At 42.7% G+C, this 23,471-nt stretch overlaps 1 protein-coding gene across 1 annotated transcript; it reads right to left on the bottom strand.

The window, feature by feature from the left end:
- Positions 1-1,512: 1,512 nt before the first annotated feature.
- Positions 1,513-18,038, bottom strand: gnl3l (guanine nucleotide binding protein-like 3 (nucleolar)-like). Its single transcript, XM_046312393.1, has 15 exons — positions 17,880-18,038; positions 17,737-17,777; positions 17,092-17,196; positions 16,847-16,963; positions 16,658-16,741; positions 16,316-16,451; positions 16,108-16,211; positions 15,796-15,940; positions 12,630-12,717; positions 12,381-12,558; positions 12,147-12,289; positions 11,907-12,043; positions 11,650-11,816; positions 3,007-3,181; positions 1,513-2,809 (listed from the first exon to the last, which is right to left on the bottom strand). Exons 1-15 carry the CDS (start codon positions 17,893-17,895, stop codon positions 2,742-2,744), a joined length of 1,704 nt encoding a protein of 567 aa, XP_046168349.1. The 5' UTR covers positions 17,896-18,038; the 3' UTR covers positions 1,513-2,741.
- Positions 18,039-23,471: the final 5,433 nt, after the last annotated feature.

Raw genomic sequence — 23,471 nt, 5'->3', positions numbered from 1 at the left:
AAGCCAGAGCATTCGTACATTTGGGAGATTCCATGCCAGCATAGCACAAAAATATTTTTGGTACCTCAGATTGTTCTGGCAATTCTCACGTAGGAATTTTACTGGGAGGAAGGATGGTTCACATGCTTGTTAAATTTTTACAAACCATTTTTTTTTATCATGATGAAAGTGACAATCTTTAGACCACTTTTAACAAAAATACCTTTCACCACATATTTAGTTTAAAAAGCACAATTTCCCTCTATACATCTACAATAAATAAACTCAGCAACAACAAAAAAATAGTCCCTTTGCCAGGACCCTGTCTTTCAAAGATAATTTGTAAAAATACAAATAACTTCACAGATCTACATTGTAAAGGGTTTAAACACTGTTTCCCATGAACCATAAACAATGAACATGCACATGTAGAAAGGTCATTAAGACACGAACAGCTTACAGACAGTAGGCAATTAAGGTCACAGTTATGAAAACTTGGAACACTAAAGAGGCCTTTCTACTGACTCTGAAAAACACCAAAAGAAAGATGCCCAGAGTCCCTGCTCATCTGCTTGAACATGCTGCAAGGAGGCATGAGAACTGTAGATGTGGCCAGGGCAATAAATTGGCATGTCCGTACTGTGAGACGCCCAAGACAGCGCTACAGGGAGACAGGACGGACAGCTGATCGTCCTCGCAGTGGCAGACCACGTGTAACAACACCTGCACAGGATCGATATATCCGAACATCACACCTGTGGGACAGTTAGAGGATGGCAACAACTGCCCGAGTTTCACCAGGAACGCACAATCCCTGCATCAATGCTCAGACTGTCCACAATAGGCGGAGAGAGGCTGGACTGAGGGCTTGTAGGCCTGCTGTAAGGCAGGTCCTCACCAGACGTCACCGGCAACATCATCACCTATGGGCACAAACCCACCGTAACTGGATCAGACAGGACTGGCAAAAAGTGCTATTCACTGACGAGTCGCAGTTTTGTCTCACCAGGGGTGATGGTCGGATTCGCGTTCATCGTCGAAGGAATGAGCGTTACACAGAGGCCTGTACTCTGGAGCGGGATCGATTTGGAGGTGGAGGGTCCGTCATGGTCTGGGACAGTGTGTCACAGCTTCATCGGACTGAGCTTGTCGTGATTGCAGGCAATCTCAATGCTGTGTGTTACAGGGAAGACATCCTCCTCCCTCATGAGGAACCCTTCCTGCAGGCTCATCCTGACATGACCATACAGCATGACAATTCCACCAGCCATACTGCTCGTTGTGTGCGTGATTTCCTGAGCACGTCTGGGACCTGTTGGATCAGAAGGTGAGGGCTAGGGCCATTCCCCCCAGAAATGAATGGGGTAACATCTCACAGCAAGAATTGGCCAATCTGGTACAGTCCATGAGGAGGAAATGCACTGCAGTACTCAATGCAGCTGGTGGCCACACCAGATACGGACTAACTTTTGATTTGAACTCCCCCTTTGTTCAGGGACACATTATTCAATTTCTGTTAGTCACTTGTCTGTGGAACATGTTCAGTTTATGTCCCAGTTGTTGAATCTTATGTTCATACAAATATTTACACGTTACTTTTGCTGAAAATAAACGCAGTTGACAGTGAGAGATCATTTAATTTTTTTGCCGAGTTTAGAAAGAGAAGTCAGCGCGTCACAGTGACCAAACAAATTTTCACTCGGTGCAAAAAGTGGATTTAATATGATTCTGAATATTTCTTTGTTATCGGAATCCATGCTACAACTAGAAGAAGTTAAGACACCGGTTCCTTCCAAATCGAGAATTAAGAAAGTATTGTCATGTAAAGGTGTGTCGAAATATTAGAACCAAATGCATGACCTTAGAGACCAACTTTAGATTTGCCGCTGAGGTTCCAGTTCGCATGGCTACTAATTTGTCATTTAAATAAATATTAGATTTGACCTAATCTAGATTTCTAATTGAACTGCTGAATTATAAAAACTAGATTAGTTAATCTAAGGTTAAATCTCTATGACTATGATTAGTGACACGTGTCATAATGGATTCACCATGTCCTTCTGTAGCTCAGTTGGTAGAGCATGGCGCTTGTAGCGCCAGGGTAGTGGGTTCGATTCCCGGGACCACTCATACGTAGAATGTATGCACACATGACTGTAAGTCGCTTTGGATAAAAGCGTCTGCTAAATGGCATATATAGCAAGATGTTATAATTCTATGGAAACAAACCAGCACTGGTCATTGCTAGTTAGCAAAGTGAGTTTTCACTTCAGGCTAAGGATGAAATTAATTGCACTTTGCTGTCAAATAAGTGAGCTGGCTAGCTGAGTTTAACAAACATAAACCACAGGAGATAAAATTGTTAAATAACAAAAAAAAAAAACAAGTGGTAGTTTAGATAATACTAATTTAACATTAGTAAAATTGTTTTTAAAACAATGGAGCAACAATATTAGATTTTATCCTGGTTTAAAGTCAAAATGTAATCTAATCCTTCTAAAGTAAGTTTAAGTGGGAGTAATTTAAAAATAGGATTAAAGTTTGGTGCAACAACATTAACAAATAAACCTTAATTAAACCCAGTTTAAGAGTTAATCCATGTTGGTACAACCCACCCTCAGTCTTGATATGTAAATGCTGATATACGTTATTGCACATCATGCCTACCACTAGGGGATGTTGCGAATAAGGTTGACGATATTGACTGAACAGAACTAAATAAAAAATAAAAAAACACCCCGTTTTAGATGACCTTTTATTTTTCATATATCTGAAAATGCAAAGTTCATTGCCGTCGTCAGGCTGTCTGAGAGTTTGGTAGCAATTTTGTCTGAAAAGAAAATAGTGAGAAAGGAGAAATTGTATAAACTCACAGATCAACATATCAATTACAGAAGTAATGGTAGAATAAAAACATCAAAACCATATTGAAGTTAAAAACCTCAAGGTAACAAAATATGGTTGTCAAGTGATCTACAAACCAAGGATTTATACAACAAATTATTTGTTTTAAAACGTAAGACATACCAGCTCTTTTCTGTTGCTTCTTCCTCTTCTTCCCAGCAGCCACGAGTGCTTGGCCCTGCTGAAGAGGGTCTACATTCCAGATATCCTTTAAATCGAGGGTCCTGGGTGCAGCAGCATCAACTGAACCACCAGTCTTTGCCCTTGGTGCTTTTATCTCCACAGTCATAGGTCCAAACTAGTGTTAAATTTTAAAAAAGACAAGATGTACAACACACTGATACCACCTTCCTAATATCGGATTCACATGTTCAGTATGTCATGGAATGAGCAGGTGTTCTCAAATGTTTTGTACACTTAAGACGAAAGTCCTTAAATGCATCTTAAGTGGAACTCAGCAAAAGTCATAATAACACTGTAAAACTGGTATCATCTGAGTTGTGTTAAGTAGGCATGAAAATGGGGAGTTGCTTCAGGGACATTGGCAACTAAGTTTAAAGCTTAATTAAAAAATAAATAAAAAATTCCTGCTTTGGAATGGATGTGTCAATGTGTAGTCGTGGCCAAAAAGTTGAGAATGACAAATATACCTTTTCAAAGTCTGCTGCCTCAGTTTGTATGATGGCAATTTGCATATACTCCAGAATGTTATGAAGAGTGATCAGATGAATTGTAAAGTCCCTCTTTGCCATGGAAATTAACTGAATCTCAAAAAACATCCCCACTGCATTTCAGCCCTGCCACAAAAGGACCAGCTGACATCATGTCAGTTATTCTCTCGTTAACACAGGTGTGAGTGTTGACCAGGAGAAGGCTGTAGATCACTCTGTCATGCTAATTGAGTTCAAATAACAGACTGGAAGCTTCAAAAGGAGGGAGGTGCTTGGAATCATTGTTCTTCCTCTGTCAACCATGCTTACTTGCAAGGGAAAATGTGCAGTCATCATTGCTTTGCACAAAAAGGGCTTCACAGGCAAGGAAGATTGCACCTAAAATCAACCATCAACTATTGATAAAGCGACAGTCCCGGGTGATATATTATCGGTTATATATTCTAAAAACAACCTGAGGATTGAAAACGTTTGACATGTTTCTGTGGACATTACGGATACTGTTTGGAATTTGTCTGTGATGTGGTGACCGCTCGAGCCTGTGGATTTCTGAAGATAACGTGCCAACCAAATGGGGGTATTTTGGATAGAAAAATAATGTTTATGGAACAAAAGAAAAATTTGTGTAACTGGGAGTCTCGTGAGTGCAAACAGCCGAAGATCAAAAGGTAAGAGATTTATTAATCTATTGCTTTTCTGACTTTCGTGACCAATCTACTTGGCTGCTAGTGTTTGTAATATTTTGTCTACTGAGAGAGATGTTCTTACATAAACGCTTGTTATGCTTTCGCCGAAAAGCTGTATTGAAATCTGACACACCAGGTTGATTAACAACAAGCTAAGCGGTGTTTTGCTATATTGCACTTGTGATTATGAAAATTAAATATTTTTAGTAATTTAATTTGAATTAGGTGCGCTGCAATTCAGTGCATGTTGATGAAAATGATCCCACTAAAGGGATGGGTGCGTCAATAAGTTAACCCACTGTTTCTAGGCCGTCATTGAAAATAAGAATTTGTTCTTAACATGCCTTGTTAAATAACAGGTATTTTTAAAGTATAATTGAGTGCACACATGTATATTACATACAGTACCAGTCAAAAGTTGACAAACCTACTCATTCCAGGGGTTCTTTATTTTTTTAAACCATTTTCTACATTGTAGAATAGTGAAAACATGGTATCATATAGTAACAAAAATCTTTATTTTTAGATTCTTCAAAGTAACCACCCGTTGCCTTGATGACAGCTTTGCAACCTCTTGGCATTCTCTCAACCAGCTTCATGGGGTACTCACCTGGAACGCATTTCAATTGACAGGTGTGCCTTGCTAAAAGGAAATTGGTGGAATTTCTTTCCTTCTTCATGCATTCGAGCCAATCAGTTGTGACAAGGAGGGGTGGTATACAGAAGATATGGACTTGGTATTTTACCAAATAGCCCTAAGAAGAACAGCTCAAATAAGCAAAGAGAAACAGTCCATCATTACTTTAAAAGACATGAAGTTCAGTCAATACAGAAAACTTCAAGTTTCTTCAAGTGCAGTCGCAAAAACCATCAAGCGCTATGATGAAACTGCCTCTGAGGACCGCCACATGAAAGGAAGAACCAGTTACCTCTGCTGCAGTTCATTAGTTACCAGCCTCAGAAATTGCAGCCCAAATAAATGCTTCAGAGTTTGAGTAACAGACATCTCAACCTCAACTTCAGGAGTGCGTGAGTCAGGCCTTCATGGTTGAACTGCTGCAAAGAAACCACTACTGAAGGTCACCAAAAATAAGAGACGTGCTTGGGCCAAGAAACACGAGCAATGGATATTAGACCGGTGGAAATCTGTTTTTTGGTCTGAGTCCAAATGAGATTTTTGGTTCCAACCGCTGTGTTTTGAGACACTGAACGGAGGATCTCTGCATGTGTTGTTCCCACCGTGAAGCATGGACGTGGTGGTGTTATGGTGCTTTGCTGGTAACACTGATTTATTTAGAATTCAAGGCACACTTAGCCAGCATGGCTACCACAGCATTCTCCTGCAATTCACCATCCCATCTGATTTGTGCATAGTGGGATTATCATTTGTTTTTCAACAGGACAGTGACCCAACACATCTCCAGGCTGTGTACGGGCTATTTGTCCAAGGAGAGTGATGGAGTACTTCATCATATGACCTGGCCTCCACAGTCACCCAACCTCACCCCATTTGAGATGGTTTGGGATGAGTTGGACCGGAGAGTGAAGGAAAAGCAGCCAACAAGTGCTCAGCATATGTGGGAACTCCTTCAAGACTGTTGGAAAAACATTCCAGGTGTAGCTGATTGAGAGAATGCCAAGAGTGTGCAAAGCTGTCAAAGGGTGGCCACTTTGATGAACATAAAATACACTGCTCAAAAAAATAAAGGGAACACTAAAATAACACATCCTAGATCTGAATGAATAAAATATTATTACATATTTTTTCTTTATATAGTTGAATGTGCTGAGAAAAAAAAAAAAAAAAAAAAAAATCACACAAATTATCAATGGAAATCAAATTTATCAACCCATGGAGGTCTGGATTTGGAATCACACTCAAAATTAAAGTGGAAAACCACACTACAGGCTGATCCAACTTTGATGTAATGTCCTTAAAACAAGTCAAAATGAGGCTCAGTAGTGCGTGTGGCCTCCACGTGCCTGTATGACCTCCCTACAAGGCCTGGGCATGCTCCTGATGAGGTGGCGGATGGTCTCCTGAGGGATCTCCTCACAGACCTGGACTAAAGCATCCGCCAACTCCTGGACAGTCTGTGGTGCAAAGGATGGAGCGAGACATGATGTCCCAGATGTGCTCAATTGGATTCAGGTCTGGGGAACGGGCGGGCCAGTCCATAGCATCAATGCCTTCCTCTTGCAGGAACTGCTGACACACTCCAGCCACATGAAGTCTAGCATTGTCTTGCTTTAGGAGGAACCCAGGGCCAACCGCACCAGCATATGGTCTCACAAGGGGTCTGAGGATCTCATCTCGGTACCTAATGGCAGTCAGGCTACCTCTGGCAAGTACATGGAGGGCTGTGCGGCCCCCAAAAGAAATGCTACCCCACACCATGACTGACCCACCGCCAAACCTGTCATGCTGGAGGATGTTGCAGGCAGAACGTTCTCCACAGCATCTCCAGAAGAGAACAGGGCGCCAGTGGTGAATTTGCCAATCTCTGTGTTCTCTGGCAAATGCCAAAACGTCCTGCACGGTGTTGGGCTGTAAGCACAACCCCCACCTGTGGACGTCGGGCCCTCATACCACCCTCATGGAGTCTGTTTCTGACCATTTGAGCAGACACATGCACATTTGTGGCCTGCTGGAGGTCATTTTGCAGGACTCTGGCAGTGCTCCTCCTTGCACAAAAGCGGAGGTAACGGTCCTGCTGCTGGGTTGTTGATGTACTGGCCTGTCTCCTGGTAGCGCCTCCATGCTCTGAACATTACGCTGACAGACACAGCAAACCTTCTTGCCACAGCTCACATTGATAAAATAAATAATAAAATAAAAATAGGAACTGAGAAGTGGACTGTGGTTATCACCTGCAGAACCATTCCTTTATTGGGGGTGTCTTGCTAAATGCCTATAATTTCCACCTGTTGTCTATTCCATTTGCACAACAGCATGTGAAATTTGTCAATCAGTGTTGCTTCCTAAGTGGACAGTTTGATTTCACAGAAGTGTGATTGACTTGGGAGTTACATTGTGTTGCTTAAGTGTACCCTATTTTTTTGAGCAGTGTATATTTTGATTTGTTGAACACTTTTGGTTACTACATGATTCCATGTGTTATTTCATAGTTTGAGGTCTTCACTATTATCCTACAATGTAGAAAATAGTATTTTTTTTTAGATAAACCCTTGAATGAGTAGGCGTGTCCAAACTTTTGACTAGTACTGTATGGTGTTGAGTCCACTGTACCAGAGGGTTATAAAAAAGTATGGAAAAGTGTGTGTTGGTGAAAACAAGTAAAAATGATTCAAAAAGGTTTGTGGTTTGCCTTCCTCCTCCCTGGGCCTGCTGTTTCAACATAGCACCAATAACCTAACCTGTCTGTCTCCCGCTATTCTCGCACTCTTTACCCTGTGGTGTGTGAAACGAATGTCTTGCGGGAACATGCAAAATGATATTTCAACACATTGTAAAAATGCTGTATTTTACCACACCCTACCCCATCCAGGTATAAATTAGGGAAGGGAGACAAATAAATAACTCTGCATGTGTGGCTCCTTACCACAATCAATCAGTATAGCAAATTCATCTCTGCTCAGAGAACCTTAGAAATAGTTTTTGCAGAGATAAGAGCCTTCGGAAAACAAAGAATTTTCAGAATTTGAGGATCATGTCACCGTCAATTCAGAGTCTGACAGTAATTTGAAAGAAGAGGTTGAGCTTGACCCAGTAGGAGAAATATGGATGTCAAAAACTTGTGAAATTGAATGGTTTTCTTGCCCAAGTAATGAGACACCCCGCATGGCTGCCAATGTGATAAGGATGCAACCAGGGCGGACGCAGCGGTTACTTATGTGCAGGACATAAAGTCTTTTGAACTGGTCATCCCAGACACCATCCAGAAAACCATTCTGGACTGCACTAATTTGGAGAGAAGGTGTGTTTTTGGAGAGAGATGGAAGTAGATGGACCAAACTCATTTAAATTCATACTTTGGGGTTCTTATCTTTGCTGGTGTTTTCAGATTAGAAGTCTACTGATTAATTAGGGCTGATTTCAAGTTTTCATAATCTGTCATCTGTATTTTTGGGCACCGATTTGCTGTTTTCTTTACACACTTTTAACTTGGAAAGTCAGTTTAGAACACATTCTTGTTTTCAATGACGGCCTAGGAACGGTGGGTTAACTGCCTTATTCAGGGACAGAATGACAATATTTTTACCTTGTCAGCTCGGGGATTCGTTTTTGCAACCTTCCGGTTACTAATCCAACGCTCTAACCACCTGCCTTACATTGCACTCCATGAGGAGCCTGCGTAGCATATAATCGATGCAGTGCTTGTTAATTTCGCATTGAATCACAGCCACAAACTGGTGATTTAATAAATGCATTTGCGAAAATAGCATTGTTAGCATTTTTTGTTGCACTAACGTACCTAACCATGAACATCAATGCCATTCTTTAAAATCAACACACAAGCATATATTTTTAAACCTGCACATTTAGTTAAGAAATTAATGTTAGCAGGCAATATTATAACTAAGGAAATTGTGTAATTTCGGGCCGCCTGGCTCATTGCGAACTGTGTGAAGTCCATTTATTTCTAACAAAGGCTGTAGTTAGACAGAATTGTACATAATTATGACATAACATTGACAACAATGTAACAGCAATATTTAGACATAGGGATGCCATCCGTTAGATAAAGTACAGAACGGTTCCGTATCTCACTGAAAGAATAAACGTTTTGTTTTCGAAATGATAGTTTCCGGATTCTACCATTTAAATGACCAAAGGCTTTTATTTCTGTGTGTTATTATGTTATAATTAAGGCTATGATTTGATAGAGCAGTCTGACTGAGCAATGGTAGGCACCAGCAGACTCGTAAGCATTCATTCAAACAGCACTTTTGTGCGTTTTGCCAGCAGCTCTTCGCTGTGCTACAAACATTGAGTTTATGACTTCAAGCCGATCAACTCCTGAGATTAGGCTGGTTTAACCGATGTGAAATGGCTAGCTAGTTAGCGGGGTGACCGCTAATAGCATTTCAAACGTCACTCGCTCCGAGACTTGGAGTAGCTGTTCCCCTTGCTCTGCAAAGGTAACGCTGCTTCGAGGGTGGCTGTTGTCGTTGTGTTCCAGTTTCGAGCCAGGGAGGAGCGAGGAGAGGGACAAAAGCTATACTGTTACACTGGCAATACTAAAGTGCATATAAGAACATCCAATAGTCAAAGGTTAATGAAATACAAATGACAGAGAAATAGTCCTATAATAACTACAACCTAAAACTTCTTACCTGGGAATATTGACGACTTATGTTAAAAGGAACCACCAACTTTCATATGTTCTCATGTTCTGAGCAAGGAATTTAAACGTTAGCTTTCTTACATGGCACATATCGCACTTTTACTTTCTTCTCCAACACTTTGTTTTTGCATTATTTAAACCAAATTGAACATATTTCATTATTTACTTGAGGCGAAACCGATTTTATTTATGTATTATATCAAGTTAAAATAAGTGTTCATTCAGTATTGTTGTAATTGTCATTAGTACAAATACATTTGAAAAAAAGAGGGGGAAAAGAATTGACCGATTAATTGGTATCGGCTTTTTTTGGTCCTCCAATAATCGGTATCTGCGTTGAAAAATCAGTCGGTCGACCTCTATTTCAGATCTAATGGAGAATCCCTGTGGGATGCAGAAACTGGCAGAGAGCTTTTCAGTGCAACAATGTCTCTGGAAAACATCCACATTATTTCCAGGATTATCCGCTTATTATCAGAGACATCAGACCAGCCCAGGCAGCAGAGAGACAAGCTAGCTGAAATTAGGTGAGTGTGGGACAAGTGAGTGGACTGCTTTCCCCCGTTTTACAACTCTGGGCCCAACGGTACTGTTGATGAGCAGCTTTTGCCATTTAGGGGCCGATGCCCATTCAGGCAGTACATACTGTATAAACCCACAAAATATGGAATCAAGATCCGGGCTGCCTGTGATGCTGCTTCATCATATGCGTGGAACATGCAAGTGTAAACAAGGAAGCCAGGTGGAGGAGCCCCTGAGATGAACCAGGGGATGCAAGTTGTCCTGAACTTGACACAGGAACTCCGTGGCCACAACATCACATTCGCTAACTTTTTTTATTTTTAATACTTCGCACAAGCTGGGACAGGAGCACTTGACAATGTTAGGAACAGTACAAAAAAAACAAGCCAAAGCTCCCACCTCAGCTGTTGAATACACAGAACAGGCCTATCAATTCCTCTAAATTTGTGTTCACTAACGACACGCCCCTAGTCTCCTACGTACCAACGGCTGGTAAAAACGGTGGTACTCATGAGTACACTGCATAGGGATGGGAGAATCTGTGGCCAGGAACATCAAAAACCAAAAATCATAATGGATTACAATGCCACAAAAGGAGGGGAGGACAATTTAGACAAGCTGGTGACTGGCTACAACTGTGAAATTCTACAACATCTTGGCGTGGAACGCGTTTGTCATCTAGATGGCGTTGAACCCAGATTGGAACAGAGGGAAGAAGATGGCTCTTTCTAGAAGAGCTGGGCAAGGCATTGGTAAGACCTCAAATCCAGAGGCGGCAGCAGATCCCAAGGAACCTAGCTTATGCAGCCATCATGAGGGGGATTCAGGAGGAGGATGCTTGTTGCCTGCCTCGCAAAACCGACAAAGCCAATACCAAAAGTAAGTGATGTTGTTGAATGTGTGCGTCTCTCCTACCTTGGCCTGCTGTAACTATGTATGTGAGTGTGTGTGAGATGTTAGTAAAATTCCTGAACTAAGTGTTTATCATTCTAGGTTGCAGCTGGTGGCAACAAGAAGCGCTGCGATATGTGTGGACCCAAGAAGGACAGGAAGACACAGTACACAGGCATCAAGTGCAAGAAATACATTTGCAACACACACACAGTAGAGAACTGTCCCTCATGTGGTGTGTAGACCGGCATTAATGTGTGTTCAATGGGGCTCATTTATCATTTCCATAAAATAGAGTATGTAAAATGTATCCTTCCAAATTGTTCAGTTCAAACCAATAAACAACAAGTGATGAAAACATGATTTTTCTACCCATGTCTTGATTTGTTTACAAAAATAAACATGATCTAGCAGAGGTAAATGGCAAATATTAACCATGTATCAAATATAACCATGTATTAACCATGTATGCTGTCTATATTGCTTGTAATTGATAAGTCAACATCTAAGTATTAAGTATTTGTACGGCATTGTTTTCAAAACCCAATAATGTAGTGAGTCCAACAGACCCGCGAACATTAGGTGAATAACAAAAACATGACCAACACACAAGAGTTCAGAACTAAAAGGTCTAAAAAAAAGTACCACAGAATCAGTTTAACTTGTCAAGTAAAAGCACTGAAATACCTCTGGGTCCTGACCATCATCCATGGATTCAGTTTCATCCTTGGACTCAACCCCATCCAAAGCTCCACCTTCCATTTCCAGGTCACAAGGTGGTTCTTCTTGACCACCCTGAGTCATCCCAGCAGTTGCCATGCAGAAACCCATTTGGACATCAGTGCAAGACGACACTACAAGAAAAACAAACATTTAGCACACTTTTTATACCAACATAACTTTTCAATTACTAGGTAACTGTCAAATGTGTGTGTGTATCCTACCAGCTAGCACTTCCTGGTTTCCCTTCTCTAGTTCCTCCCAGTCGAAAGCTTTGCCCATCTCTGCCACAATCTCAGCACTGATATGAGTGGGAAGAGTGTGCGTCTCCGGAGGGTGTGTAAAGTAGCTGATCCTACCCCTACATGACAGTAAATTAAACAGAATAATGGGACTTTATTAGGTAGGGACGGTGTAGCTTTGAAAACCTCAGATGTAAATGTTTTTTTGCAGTTTTCACCCACCCTGTCCAGTCCATTAGGACACTCTTTGCTGCCTTGTCATTATCAGGCAGTCCTCCCTTCCTCAACTTGCCCTGTCGCTGTGCCAACAAAGCCAGGAATTCAAGAGCTGTGTGGAAGTCTGGAACACCATAGTGTTCCATGATCTATTGAAAAAATTAAATGAAATATGAGAACATGGACGTAACATCTGTCACATCATTGCAGTGAATATGCAGTTAAATAATCTTTGGATACCTGTGTCTTATTGCAGCGTCTTAAGATGGCTTCGACTGGAGGTAGAGGGTCTACAAGCTGCTCAATCTTTACACAATTCCGAAGGATCATGGCCGCGTCAGTCGTCGAGGTTGCCATTACAATGCCGGGACAATCTAAAAGCTTGATGTGCTTGTCCAAGTGTATTTCCTGAAGGCACCTAAAAGCCATCATACAGGTCAGTCAAGCAAGGAAAGAACATGTAGACCTAGACATAAGTGTTGTACTTACTTGGTTACACCGGGTGTGGCTCCAACATTGCATGCACGTGCCCGCTTCAAACTGTTTATCAGACTGCTCTTTCCAACATTAGGAAAGCCTGAAAAAAAGAAACCATTCAAAATATTGCATAACTTCAAACCTTTGCCCAATTTGAAATGCTCTATGAAATCTTCTATGCTCGTTTCGAGGCAAGTAACACCGGAACATGCATGAGAGCGTCAGTTGTTCCCAGACGACAGTATGATCACGCTCGCCACAGGCGATGTGAGTAAGACCTTTAAAAAGGTCAACATTCACAAGGCCGCAGGGCCAGACAGAGTACCAGGACGTGTGCACAGAGCATGCGCTGACCAACTTGCAAGTGTCTTCACTGACATTTCAAACCTCTCCCTGTCGGAGTCTGTAATACCAGCATGTTTCAAGCAGACCACCACAGTCCCTGTGCCCAAGAACATGAAGTTAGCCTGCCTAAATGACTACAGACCCGTAGCACTCACATCTGTAGCCATGAAATGCTTTGAAAGGCTGGTCATGGCTCACAACACCATTATCCCAAAAACCCTAGACCCACTCCAATTTGCATACTACACCAACAGATCGACAAATTATGCAATCTCTATTGCACTCCACAATGCCCTTTCACACCTGAACAAAAGGAACACTTATGTAAGAATGCTGTTCATTGACTACAGCTCAGCGTTCAACACCATAGTGCCCTCAAAGCTCATCACTAAGCTAAAGACCCTGGGTCAAAACACCTCCCTCTGCAACTGGATCCTGGACTTCCTGATGGGCAGGCCCCAGGTGGTAAGGGTAGATAACACATCTGCCACGCTGATCCTCAACACGTGGGCCCCTCAGGGGTGCATGCTCAGCCCCCCTCATGTACTCCCTGTTCACTCATGACTGCACAGCCAAGCACGACTCCAACACCATCATTAAATTTGCTGATGACACAAGTGGTAGGCCTGACATGGGTCCTCAGATCCTCAAAAGGTTTTGCAGCTGCACCATCGAGAACATTGTGATGGGTTGCATCACTGCCTGGTATGGCAACTGCTCGGCCTCCGACCACGAGGCAATACAGAGTAGAGGTCGACCAATTATTAATTTTCATCACCGATACAGATAATTGGAGATCCCCAAAAAAAGGCGCGCACTGATTAATCTGCCGATTTATTTATTTATATATAAGTATATAATAATGAATATAATACTGAATGAACAACCTGATGGGTCATTTCACGGGACGTATTGACTGAAAGAAACTGATTTTAAGACCACAAGTAATGACATACTTGTGCACCAATGATTTGCCCGCTGTTTCGTTGATTGACTGTATTTTAACCCAATGACCACTGATAAGTCTTGAAATCTAGCTGGGTAGATAGCCAATGAGCTGAGGTAAACGGCAATAGGTCATGTTTATGTGTTGCAAGACCAACCCATGTAGTAAGCTCCGACATAGAGTAATTCGCTATTGAAATTTCATACCGGAAGGAGCAACACATATTACGCACAGCGTCTTTCGCATATTCAGCTGTTTAGATATCAATCATTATGGCGACTAAGTCAGGGAAAGCGAAATCTAAGTCTAGATATACAAATGTACACAATTTTAGAATAAAGTGATTGGGAAAGTGAGACAGATTGTTGTAGGACGATTAATTGAGCGATTCCCAAGTGTAGGAATATTTTTTGAATGGGACAGGACATCGTTTTGGACTGGTAAGTTATTCTCATGCTAATGCCCTTGTTTGAAATTAATAATATAAAATATTGGTGAATTTGTTTTACATTTTAGAAGCAATATAAAAACATGTAATGTCATGAAATGTGAGATGCGCGTGTCTGCCGCCCAACCCCAACCCAAATGAAATAGCCTATTTGAGGCTGTTGAGGGGAGGGCAGGCCCACAATGGCCAAAGTGAAATGGAGACAGTAGATACAGCTGGCCTAAATATTGCAGTTACATTGCACAACCTTTAATGTTAAGTCATAATCATTTAAAATTCTGGCTCTTTGCGAACTAATTTGCCAGGCGGCCCAAACTGTTGCATATAACCTGACTGCATGCAACGAACGCAATAGAAATGACAATTTCCCTAGTTATTATTGCCTGCTAACATTTATTATAACTAAATATGTAGGTTAAAAATAAAAAAAACTTCTGTCTATTGATTTTAAGAAAGGCATTCATGTTTATGGTTAGGTACAATCGTGTAACGATTGTGCTTTTTTTGCGAATGCGCTTTTGTTAAAACATCCCGTTTGGCGAAGTAGGCTGTGATTCAATGATAAATTAACAGGCACCACATTGATTATATACAACGCAGCACAAGCTAGTTGACCTATAAATGTCATCAACCATGTGTATTTAACTAGTGATTATGTGAAAATTGATTTTTTTTTAATAAGATACGTTTAATGCTAGCGAGCAACTTACAGTGGCTCCTTGCTGCACTCGCATAACAGGTGATCAAGCCTGCCACGCAGTTTCCCCGTGGAATACAATGTAATCGGCGTCCAAAAATGCAGATACCGATTGTTATGAAAACTTGAAATCGGCCCTAACAAATCAGTCGACCTCTACTACAGAGGGTAGTGTGTATGGCCCAGTACATCACCGGGGCCAAGATTCCTGCCACCCAGGACCTCTATACCAGGCAGTGTCAGAAGAAGGCCCTACATTTTTTTGTCAAAGACTACAGCCACCCTAGTCAAGGACTGCTCTCTCTGCTGCCGCACGGCAAACGGTACCGGAGAGCTAAGTCTAGGTCCAAGAGGCTTCTAAACAGCTTCTACCCCTAAGCCATAAGGATCATGAACAGCTAATCAAACCCTTCTACGATGCTGCTACTCTGTTAATTATCTATGCATAGTCAGTTTAATAATTCTACCTACATATACAGATTACCTCAATACCGGTACCCCCTGTATATAGCCCGCCATTGTTATTTACTGCTGCTCTTTAAGGATTTGTTATACTTACCTCTTACATTTTGGCAGGTATTTTCTTAAATCTGCATTGTTGGTTAAGGGCTTTTAAGAAATTATTTCACTTTAAAGTCTACACCGGTTGTATTCGGCGCATGTGACAAATACATTTTGATTTGAAGAAGCTCTGGATAACAGCGTCTGTTAAATGACAAATGTACATTTAAAATGTACCCACCAACCACACCAACAGTGATGGCTGTCTTAATGTCTAGGTTGCGGCAGTAGTTCCCCAAAAGTTTCATCAGGCATTCCGCACCCACACAGGCACTGCTACCTAGGAGCTCAGCAGTGGCCTGGGTAACAGGTACATTGCTTCGCTTCTGCAAATTGAAAACACAAGTATAGTTACTCGATCATAACTGAAAAAAGTTTCAGTTTATCTAGTACATAGATCCTTATTGCTTAACAGTAAAATGTAAATATTGTATGTAACTTTAATTTCGGTAAACTATCCTGTCCATGTTCTACATATGCTGTTCTGACTCACCAAATTCTTGTTCTGTTGTTGCGTTGAGGCTTTGAAAGCCACAGTGGGAAATTCATTGCGAAGATACTTGATCCATTTCTCCACAATCTCCTTGGACACCAGGTCTAAGAGTACAGTGGAAAGACATGTTTGTCAGTTAAAGATAATATGGCACAATGGTATCTAATGTATAAAACTATGCATATTAATGAATCTCTCACACACTCACCAATCTTGTTAAGCACCAGGACTATTTTCTTGTCAGTGCCGCTCTGAATTACAGCCTGCTCCACCTGAGGACAACGGCAGCCAAGAGGGTCACGGGCATCCAGAACCTCCAGAATCACATCAGAGGCCTCAACCACCTTTTATAGAGAACAGGGAATACAAGACATTGTTATAATATAAATTATAAGCACTACACACAGGTAACCTTCTCTAAAAGATCAGCTTACTGGTACAGAAATGTAATGTAAATAAATGGGTATCAATCAAGTGCAATACTGCAAATTGTTACACGCGTGCTACTGTGCACTCTCACAGACTATTGCACTCGATAAAGAAAAGTTACCTTTTTGAATTCCCTGTAGTACGCCTTTCTTGAATTCTCATTTTCAAAATTTACATGCTTCTCTAAACTCTGCATCTCAGTTTCCTGCAATCAGAAAACACAAAAACACTAATGACACGCTTTCTCATTTAATGAGAAAACCTGCATTGGGAAAGCTGCTCTTTCTATAACCTACACTAGTTAAATTACCCTCTGCTCAAACTCTCTTTGTCGCTCTAGAACATCTCTCTGAAAACCATCCAGACTTCTCCTCTTCATCTGCTCCCGTTCTCTTGACAACCTCTGCTTTTCTTGGAGCTCCTGAAGCTGACCATGGCAAAGAGAGCAACACATTTTAAATACCTATAAATCAATTGCCAATCCAGAAGAATTGTGCTATTGTCATGACATAAATTAACAGTTGTAATAAAAAATACATGTATATCATGGTTCACCCTTTTCTTCCGGATTTCTTCTGGTTTTCCATACCCTTTGGGATGGCGTGCAATAGACAGCTCTGAATGCATTTTCCCTCCTTGAGTCTGTTGTCCATCTTTCCCCTTCAATTGAAATTAAATATCCAATGAGATATGGCCACCGACGTTAACATAACATAAGTAGCTAAACTATAGTTATACTGCCTTGTTCAGGGGCAGAACGAGAGATTTCTACATTGTCAGCTCGGGGACTCGTTCCTGAAACCCGCCCAGTCTACTTCACACCGAGTCGGACAAAGGTATTATATTGGGCTGCAGAGACCTTTCTCATGTCATTTACTATGTTTTTGTCAAAAGCTGAGTTTTTCTGAAGTTGTAGCAATCGATGTTGTACGCCAAAATGGGGTCAGCTGCCTGGCAGATTTGTCCAAAGTGGTTACAACAGGCTAGCTAGTCGCCGCAATTAGCATCTCTTGTGTATTGCTACTATGCTCCCCAGCGACGCAAGTTAAATTCGAATTATATTGTATTCAACATTATGGCTTGCGCACTGTTATAAAATATAATATATTGCAAATTGTTCGACTATGAATAACATATTGTTGTTTATAACGTTACAATCTAGCTAACGTTCCGATTAGCAAGCAGGCTAGCTAAACATACCTTTTGTTTTCCTTGGAAATGTACTTTCGCTCGCTTTTGTTCTGCAAAACCCACAACAACAAAATAAGTTACATCAACCTAGCTACAATGTTGATTAAATGTTTAAACTATCAAAGTCAAATAACATTTATGTGTTTACGGACTTCTGGCCTTCGACATGATTCCACGTGTGGAGTGGTTGGTGATGGATTGCGCGGATCTGACGTCTAATCACTAAATCAGGTTAGCGCTCTTCAAAATAAAAGCTCAGCAAAGACAAAAACGCATGCAGCTGCCGATTACTAGCCCTGAAACCGAATGTCTGCGATGCGAATTTGTTTTTCAGCCTCTTCTGCATCTTCTTCTGTGGGGGTTTAAGGCAGACTACACCCTATGAGGTGTGTTGCCGCCACCTGCTGAGTGGGGTGAAAACTGGGAAACTTTATTGCAAAAAGGGAGGAGGGAGGAGGACATACTAATTTAAAAAACGTAAACAAAAATGCTTAGCCTTTTTCAAAAAATTCTTACACAGGCTCTGGGGCCTTGTGAAGGGGGAACATAGTTAGTCAGTATTCCCTGCAATGTGTAAAAATATATATATTATTATTTGTTTAGCCAGTACAATCTATCCATTGGGCAAAACAAACAACAAAATAAACCTTCTTTAACACCTTCATTCTCAGGCTGCAGGGTATCCACTGCATCAACTATTTGCACCTCCTCTGCAAAGGAGACATGCGTGACAGAACTTGATCTTGCTACTACTCAGAAGCTCTGAATCCCACCACAATTGCAGCACCATGTTGTTCTTCTTCTTGATGAGGTTTAACGGCAGTTGGCATCCAAATCAAATCACATTTTATTGGTCAAATACACACGGTTAGCAGGTTTTCAGTCCAAGATTGCGTAGCAGTGCAGACCTCTCGTGTACTTTTGTAAAAAAAAAATGTATGTAGTCTTTTTTGTATGCATTTCAATTTTATTTTCAATCTCTTCTCCATTTTAGTTCAATTATACCTTCCGGTAACCTGCCTCACCCAATGTGATATGGAACCGCTATTATTTGTCATTTTTAGACCTTATAGAAAGAACCACAGCCATCAGACGCTAACCAGCTAATTTAGCTACAAGCTATTTAGTCATTGTTAGCCACTGCTAGCAGCCTTTACCTTCTGCACAGGTACCAGCCCTTTTAAAAATATATATATTTTTTGCCTGGATAATACTCGCCAGCCTACCAGTAACAGACTGTCTCTCCACTACAACGCCGGATTCCTGCTGTAATCCCTGGACCATTCTCCTGATCTTCACAGCTAGCTAGCACCCACCGAGTTACCCAGTACCGAAGCTATCCCTGAGGCCCACCTCCCGGTCTACTCAGTTGTTCACCCGGACTCCACCCAAACATGGCTAGGACACACTACTCCACCGGATCCTTGCCGTAAGCTCTGGACCTTGGCACCGGATCACCGCTTCTACCGAGTGGCTATAGTGGCTACCGCCTCTGCTCGGAAGCTAGCACCAGTTAGCCGTGAGCCAGGCGCATCTCCCGGATAGAAAACTAAATTACTACAATACCTCTTTCGCCACCTGGCTTGGATCCTTAGTCGACACGGCACCCCGCTGCACCACCACGACAGGTCTGCCGACGAATACTCCATCCGCTGTGCCTTCAACCGGCCTCTGTTGGACGTCGGAACAGACGCTTCTAGTAGCCCCGGGCTATTAACTTTAAATGCTGTGTCGACCGCGTGCTAGCGAAGTAATGACTACTTTGCGGCCTCCCTGTTCTATCTATTGCTGCCCCCTGGACCCTATGATCACTTGGCTAAATAGCTGATGCCTGCTGGACTGTCCATTAATCATGGTACTACATTCTGTTTATGTTTACATATATATATAATTATATATTTTTATTTAAAAAAAATAAAAAATCTTTATCTGCCGGCCCCAGCCGCGAACTCAGGCTCTGTGTGTAGTTAACCGACCCTCTGTCCAGTCATTGCCATTTTACCTGTTGTTGTTTTAGCTGATTAGCTGTTGTTGTTGTCTTAGCTAGCTCTCTAAATCAACACCTGTGATTACTTTATGCCTCACTGTATGTCTCTCTCATATGTCAATATGCCTTGTATACTGTTGTTTAGGTTAGTTATCATTGTTTTAGTTTACAATGGAGCCCCTAGTTCCACTCATTATACCTCTGATACCTCCTTTGTCCCACCTCCCACACATGTGGTGACCTCACCCATTATAACCAGCTTATCCAGAGATACAACCTCTCTTATCATCACTCAGTGCCTTGGCTTACCCCCGCTGTACCCACACCCCACCATACCCCTGTCTGCATATTATGCCCTGAATCTATTCTACCACGTCCCCAACGCTCTAGGCGACCAGTTTTGATAGCCTTTAGACGTACCCTCATCCTAGTCCTCCTCTGTTCCTTGGGTGATGTGGAGGTAAACCCAGGCCCTGCGTGTCCCCAGGCACCCTCATTTGTTGACTTCTGTGATCGAAAAAACCTTGGTTTCATGCATGTCAACATCAGAAGTCTCCTCCCTAAGTTTGTTTTACTCACTGCTTTAGCACACTCCGCCAACCATGATGTCCTAGCCATGTCTTAATCCTGGTTTAGGAAGGCGACCAACAATTCTGAGATTTCCAAACCCAGCTGCAACATTTTCCATCAAGATAGAACTGCCAAAGGGGAGGAGTTGCAATCTACTGCAGAGAGAGCCTGCAAAGTTCGTTCATACTTTCCACGTCTAACCCAAACAGTTTCAACTTCTAATTTTAAAAATTAACCTCTCCAGAAATAAGTCTCTCACTGTTGCCGCCTGCTATCGACCCCCCTCCGCTCCCAGCTGTGCCCTGGACACCATTTGTGAATTCATCACCCCCCATCTAGCTTCAGAGTTCATTCTGTTAGGTGACCTAAACTGGGATATGCTTAACACCCCGGCAGTCCTACAATCTAAGCTAGATAGCCTCAATAATCTCACAGAAATCATCAAGGAACCCACCAGGTACAACCCTAAATCCATAAACATGGGCACCCTCATAGACATTATCCTGACCAACTTGCCCTCCAAATACACCTCCACTGTATTCAATCAGGATCTCAGCGATCACTGCTTCATTGCCTGTATCCGCTATGGGTCCGCGGTCAAACGACCACCAATAATCACTGTCAAACTCTCCCTAAAATACTTCTGCGAGCAGGCCTTTCTAAACGATCTGGCCCGGGTATCCTGGAAGGATATTGACCTCATCCCGGCAGTTGAGGATGCCTGGTCATTCTTTTATCTTAGATAAGCATGCCCCGTTCAGAAAATGCAGAACTAAGAACAGATATAGCCCTTGGTTCACTCCAGACCTGACTGCCCTTGACCAGCACAAAAACATCCTGTGGAGGACTGCCATAGCATCGAATAGTCCCCGCGATATGCAACTGTTCAGGGAAGTCAGGAACCAATACACACAGTCAGTCAGGAAAACAAAGGCCAGCTTCTTCAGGCAGAAATTTGCATCTTGTAGCTCTAACTCCAAAACGTTTTGGGACACTGTAAAGTCCATGGAGAACAGAGCACCTCCTCCCAGCTGCCCACTGCACTGAGGCTAGGTAACACGGTCACAACTGATAAATCCATGATAATCCAAAATTTCAACAAGCATTTCTCAACGGCTGGCCATGCCTTCCTCCTGCCTACTCCAACCCCGGCCAACAGCCCCCCCCCCCCCCCCCCGCAGCTACTCACCCAAGCCTCCCCAGCTTCTCCTTCACCCATATCCAGGCAGCAGATGTTCTGAAAGAGCTGCAAAGTAACCAGTAAAAATCAACTGGGCTAGACAATCTGGACCCTCTCTTTCTAAAACTATCTGCCGCCATTGTTGCATCCCCTATTACCAGCCTGTTCAACCTCTCTTTTGTATTGTCCGAGATCCCTAAAGATTGGAAAGCTGCCGCGGTCTTCCCCCCCTTCAAAGGGGGTGACACCCTAGACCCAAACTATTACAGACCTATATCCATCCTGCCCTGCCTATCTAATGTCTGCGAAAGCCAAATTAATAAACAGATCACTGACTATTTCGAATCCCACCGTACCTTCTCCGATGTGCAATCGGGCTTTCGAGCCGGTTACGGGTGCACTTCAGCCACGCTCAAGGTCCTAAACGATATCATAACCGCCATGGATAAAAGACAGTACTGTGCAGCCGTCTTCATCGACGTGGCCAAGGCTTTCGACTCTGTCAATCACCATATTCTTATCGGCAGACTCAATAACCTTGGTTTTTCTGACGACTGCTTCGCCTGGTTCACCAACTACTTTGCATACAGAGTTCAGTGTGTCAAATCGGAGGGCCTGTTGTCCGGACCTCTGGCAGTCTCTATGGGGGTACAACAGGGTTCAATTCTCGGGCCGACTCTTTTCTCTGTATATATCAATGATGACGCTCTTGCTGCGGGTGATTCCCTGACCCACCTATACGCAGAAGACTTCCTTGGACACTGTGTCATGTTTTGTCATATATTGTCTTGTCATTATGCTTTCCCTTCTGTTCGTTTCCCCCTGCTGGTCTTATTAGGTTCGTTCCCTTTTTCTATCCCTCTCTCTCCCCCTCCCTCTCTCTCTTCTCTCTATCGTTCCGTTCCTGCTCCCAGCTGTTCCTATTCCCCTAATCAATCATTTAGTCTTCCCACACCTGTTCCCGATCCTTTTCCCTGATTAGAGTCCCTATTTCTCTCCTTGTTTTCCGTTCCTGCCCTGTCGGATTCTTATCTATTGTTCACCGTGCTGTGTTTGTGTATCGCCCTGTCGTGTCGTGTTTCCCTCAGATGCTGCGTGGTGAGCAGGTGTCTGAGTCTGCTAGGTTCAAGTGCCTTCCCGAGGCAACCTGCTGTTCAAGATCGAGTCTCCAGTCGGTTCTCGTCATTACGAGTGGAAGTTGTGTTTTTTGATTGTATTTTACTTTACTGGATTAAAGACTCTGTTTTCGCCAAGTCGCTTTTGGGTCCTCATTCACCTGCATAACAGAAGAATCCGACCAAGAATGGACCCAGCGACTATGGATTCTCTCTACTCTACTCTCGAGTTCCAGGGAGCGATGCTCGGCAGACACGAGCAGGAATTGTCTGCTGCTCGGCATGCCGTTGAGACCCTGGCCGCTCAGGTCTCCGACCTCTCAAGACAGTATCAGAGTCTTCGTCTCGTGTCACCAGCTACTTCCGGTTCTTCCGAGCCTCCGGAACCTAGGGTTAATAACCCACCTTGTTATTCTGGGCAGCCCACTGAGTGCCGCTCCTTTCTCACCCAGTGTGATATCGTGTTCTCTCTCCAACCCAACACATACTCAAGAGAGAGAGCTCGGATTGCCTACGTCATATCACTCCTTACTGGTCGGGCTCGGCAGTGGGGCACAGCTATCTGGGAGGCAAGCGCTGAGTGTACTAACAATTATCTGAACTTTAAAGAGGAGATGATAAGGGTTTTTGATCGCTCAGTTTTTGGGAAAGAAGCTTCCTGGTCCCTGTCTTCCCTATGTCAAGGTAATCGATCCATAACGGATTACTCAATAGAGTTTCTCACTCTTGCTGCCTCCAGTAACTGGAACGAGCAGGCGTTGCTCGCTCGTTTTCTGGAGGGACTCCACGCTAAGGTTAAGGATGAGATTCTCTCTCGGGAGGTTCCATCCAGCGTGGATTCTTTGATTGAACTCGCTATTCGCATTGAACGACGGGTAGATCTTCGTCACCG

This window comes from Oncorhynchus gorbuscha, linkage group LG18, assembly GCF_021184085.1.
Source record: "Oncorhynchus gorbuscha isolate QuinsamMale2020 ecotype Even-year linkage group LG18, OgorEven_v1.0, whole genome shotgun sequence".
Taxonomy (NCBI): Eukaryota; Metazoa; Chordata; class Actinopteri; order Salmoniformes; family Salmonidae; genus Oncorhynchus; species Oncorhynchus gorbuscha.
This window is presented reverse-complemented; position numbering and strand designations above follow the sequence as displayed.

Excerpts from the sequence above, each read along its gene's own strand:
- gnl3l (XM_046312393.1), bottom strand. Across the intron at positions 16,742-16,846 it reads AAAGAGAGTTTGAGCAGAGG|GAAACTGAGATGCAGAGTTT; the intron begins GTAATTTAACTA and ends TTCTGATTGCAG. Across the intron at positions 16,212-16,315 it reads CCTGGTGCTTAACAAGATTG|ACCTGGTGTCCAAGGAGATT; the intron begins GTGAGTGTGTGA and ends CTGTACTCTTAG.